This window comes from Palaemon carinicauda, chromosome 6 (genome assembly GCF_036898095.1).
Source record: "Palaemon carinicauda isolate YSFRI2023 chromosome 6, ASM3689809v2, whole genome shotgun sequence".
NCBI classification, from domain to species: Eukaryota; Metazoa; Arthropoda; class Malacostraca; order Decapoda; family Palaemonidae; genus Palaemon; species Palaemon carinicauda.
This window is the reverse complement of record NC_090730.1, coordinates 104,728,659-104,732,714: the sequence shown is the minus strand read 5'-3', so window position 1 is coordinate 104,732,714 and position 4,056 is coordinate 104,728,659. Positions and strand designations below refer to the sequence as shown.

Here is a 4,056-nt window from a genome sequence, read left to right as displayed (position 1 = left end):
ATGGGTGCTAAGAGGGTTAATATATATTTTAATAAAGGATGGGTACTTAGAGTGTTAAGAAATTTTTCAATAAAGGATGGGTGCGTCAAGGGATAAGATATATTTCAATAAAGGATGGGTGCTTACAGGGTTAAGATATATTTTAATAAAAGATGGGTACTTAGAGGGTTAAGATATATTTCAATAAAGGATGGGTGCTAAGACGGTTCAGATATATTTTAATGAAGGGGTGCTAAGATGGTTAAGATATTTTTTAATAAGAGATGGGTACTTAGAGGGTTAAGATATATCTCAATAAATGGTGGGTGCTTAGAGGGTTAAGATATATTTTAATAAAGAATGGGTGCTAAGAGGGATAAGATAAATTTTAATAAAGGATGGGTACTTAGAGGGCTAAGATATATTTCAATAAAGGATGCGTGCTAAGACGGTTCAGATATATTTTAATGAAGGGGTGCTACGATGGTTAAGATATATTTTGATAAAGGATGGGTATCAAGAGGGTTAACTGTGTTTTAATAAAAGATGGGTACTTAGAGGGTCAAGATATTTTTTAATAAACGATGGGTACTTGAATTGGATATATAATACCATATTTAGCCCCATTTCATGAAGTAAGTTTATCATAAGAGGAAAGAAATAGATTTAATCAAGATGTCAATGCAGTGTTTTCAATGATGAAAAAAATTCTTATTTTTTTACTGTTGGGAGGAAAGAAACCCGGCTGTTAGGAAGTTAAGATATATTTCAGTGAAGAAGGGGTACTATGATTGAATATATAATACCTATTCGGCTCCATTTAATGAAGCAGGATTATTGTGAGAGGGAAGAATTAGATTTAATCGTAATTTCAACACTGTTTTAAATAATGACAAAAATATGTGATTTGTGAAGGAACAGAACCTAAAAAGTTTTTCTTATCCCTATTGAAGTTATGTAAAATAATTCCTCTTACCAGCTGCACCCACCTTTTACCCTTCAAATTTACCTCTGTTAGTCTTCCTCTCTTGGTAGCCTATTGGAAACATCCCTACATTGCGATCTGCTTAACTGAGCCTCTGGACCTGATCAAGCTTTATAGTTTCTTGTTGTGTCTGTAACCTCACCATCTTTGTCAAGCTAAGATGGGGGTATTGGTCCAACAACTGAGTCATCAACAGCTATTACCTGGTCCTCCCTGGTCTTAGTTAGGGAGGTGAGGGTTCTTGGGCGCTGATCATTTGTGCATATGTCCACTCTCTAGGACATTGTCCCTTGCTTCTGCCATTCATGAGGAACCTTTAAATCTTCCTAGCCAGCTTCTTAACTTTTAATCTTAAAGCATAACTGTAAAGGCTTCCTCCAGTTATAGCTCATCACTAAATGGCCTCATCATCTCCTCTTACGCCTATTGACGCAAAGTGCCTCGGTTAGATTTTGAGCTTTTAAATCAATACTTCTCCATTTATCATCTCCTACTTCATGCTTCATATTCCTCATCTATGTAGGCCTTTGTCTTCCAAGTCTTCTAGTGCCTTTTGGAGCCCAGTTAAACGATTTGTGAACTAATCTCACTTGGGGAGTGTGAAGAGCATGCCCTAAACCATCTCCATCTATATATTCTAAAAGAGAGTATGTTATAGTAGGAACTGCTGTCTAATCTCTTTGGGAAGAGTACTCACGCACATATACACTCTACTAGTTTCAGGCGCAAGTAGTCCTTAGCCAACTCTACAAGGTTCCTGCACTCTTCCCTCTCCACTGCGATATCATGCCAACGTTTGGGTTCTTCAGATCCCAGGTGTGGTACATCTCTTTGAACATTATCTTCTCACCTCATACAGGATCTGCCCAAAGGTCAGCTTCCCTCTTATGCATCTCTCCTCTTGCAATCCTGCGCTAATCCATTTGGGCCACGTCCCCACCCCACCGACGCTTTTGTGCTCTTATGATGTTATACTGGCACAATATTATATCTTATTATTTTTTTTTCTTCCTCTGGTTTTTTTGAAATGATGTGTTGGGAAGGCTTAATAGAAGGGCCATGGATTTCTGGTGGTTTATCAAGAGGTTTTCTTTCCCTTTTTCTGATTCTGGTTCTTCTCAAAACCATCCTTACTGTCCTCCCTTCAGTTGAAATAGCTATCCTGGAGGGTATTTAGCCTTGCATGGTATATTGGCTCCTGTATGTTGACCAATTTTTCCAACTTTTTACTATAGTCTATGGGTATCATCAATCACTTTATTTATAATTCTGTACATATTGTTTTTGTTATAATTCTTGTGAATCTAGTTTTTAAGTATGATATGTCCATTTTAATTCTCTCAATTCTTATGCTGTCTGGAGACATTGAGTGAAATCCGGGACCAGTATGTCCTAGATTTCGTCAATGTCGTCTTCTGTATTGCAATATTCGTGGTCTTCATACTAATATCCAAGACCTTACAGTTGCGTCCAGACAGTATGATAATCTTTTGTGCTCAGAAACTTTCGTTACTAGTATGAAGCATTCATGTGAACTCCTTATAACTGGTTTTAAGAAGCCAATAATGTTGAAACGTGATGCCATTCCTACGAGGGGGACCCAAAAGTAACTGGAATTGTGACATAGAATTTTATTCAGCTATTGTTACATGTTTAAAGTCTTATCACCTTTAAAGTACTCTCCATTTGATGCAATGCACCGGTCAAGACTTGTTTTCCACTGTTGAAAGCACTCCTGCAACTCTTGTAAACTTATTTTTTTTCAATGACTTTGTCGTTTTCTTCTTAACCTCTTCGATGTCTGCAAAACGTTTTTCTTTGAGGACTTTCTTCATTCGGGAGAACAAAAAAATGTCACAGGGGGCAAGATCGGGTGAATAGGGAGGGTGGGTAAGTAGGGTCATGCCATTCTTGTTCAGAAACTGTCTCACACTCAAGGCAGTGTGCACTGGTGCGTTGCCGTGATGAAGCCACTACCCTCCACTTTGTCACAGGTCGGGGCATTTCCGTCTCACGGAAACTCGCAAACGCTTCAGCACTGCCAAGTCAAGCATCTGGTTAACAGTGTGACTTGTAGGAACGAATTCTTTGTGAACAATTCCTTTCACATCGAAGAAACAAATCAGCATCGTCTTGACACTGGACTTCACTTGACACGATTTTTTAGGGCGTTTTGACGTTGGATTTTTCCACTGACTTGATTACTGCTTTGTTTCTGGTCGTAGCCGTATTACTAGCTTTCGTCACCTGTGATGACCTTCGAAAAAAGGTCTGGATCAACTTCCAAGTATTCTTTCAGTTCACGACAGGCATCCATTCGTGAGTGCTTTTGACCGTCCTTGAGCAAGCAAGGCACCATTTTTGCTGCAACTCTTATCATTCCCAATTCATCGTCCAAAATTCGTTGGCATGAGCTCCAGGACACACCACTCAAATCAGCAAGTTCATCAATTGTTCTGCGATGGTCTTCCAAGATCAGTTCATGAATTTTAATGATGTTTTCATCCTTTCGAGAGCTTGAAGGTCGCTCTGAACAAGGCTGGTCTTCCAGTGACATTTGACCACTCTTAAAGCGTGTAAACCACTCAAAAACTTGTGTTTTACTCATGGCAACATCCTTTTACTCTGTTTGAAGCATAGCAACTGTTTCGGCTTCGGTTTTCCCCAGCAGAAAACAGAATTTCGTGGCAGCACGCTGCTCCTTCCTTTCAGTCATCATAAAAATAGACAAAAAGGCGTGAGGCACTTCAAAACAAATGTTAACCGTGAAGCTATACGTCTTCCCACGATGACGCCAGTTAACACACTGATGCCTGGGGGTTTCCTCAGGTAGCATCTAGCGGCGGAAGCCTGAACTACTACGGGCTTGTCAAACAGAAAACTATTCCGGTTACAATTGGGTCCCCCCTTGTATATATATATATATATATATATATATATATATATATATATATATATATATATATATATATATATATATATATATATATATATATATACATTAGTTAATTTTTTACAAAATAAAAATTGAAAGGATGCCTTTTCATATGATATATTAGATATGAATATTGTGATTACCTTTAAATGAAGAA

General features: G+C 38.2%; 1 protein-coding gene across 1 annotated transcript; it reads right to left on the bottom strand.

The window, feature by feature from the left end:
* Nucleotides 1–3,197: 3,197 nt before the first annotated feature.
* On the bottom strand, nt 3,198–3,572 carry LOC137643182 (protein GVQW3-like). Its single transcript, XM_068376033.1, has one exon. The coding sequence runs from the start codon at nt 3,570–3,572 to the stop codon at nt 3,198–3,200; it is 375 nt and encodes a 124-aa protein (XP_068232134.1).
* Nucleotides 3,573–4,056: the final 484 nt, after the last annotated feature.

Coding starts and splice junctions, on each gene's coding strand:
- LOC137643182 (XM_068376033.1), bottom strand. CDS start 3,572: ATGAGTAAAACACAAGTTTTTGAGTGGTTTACACGCTTTAAGAGTGGT.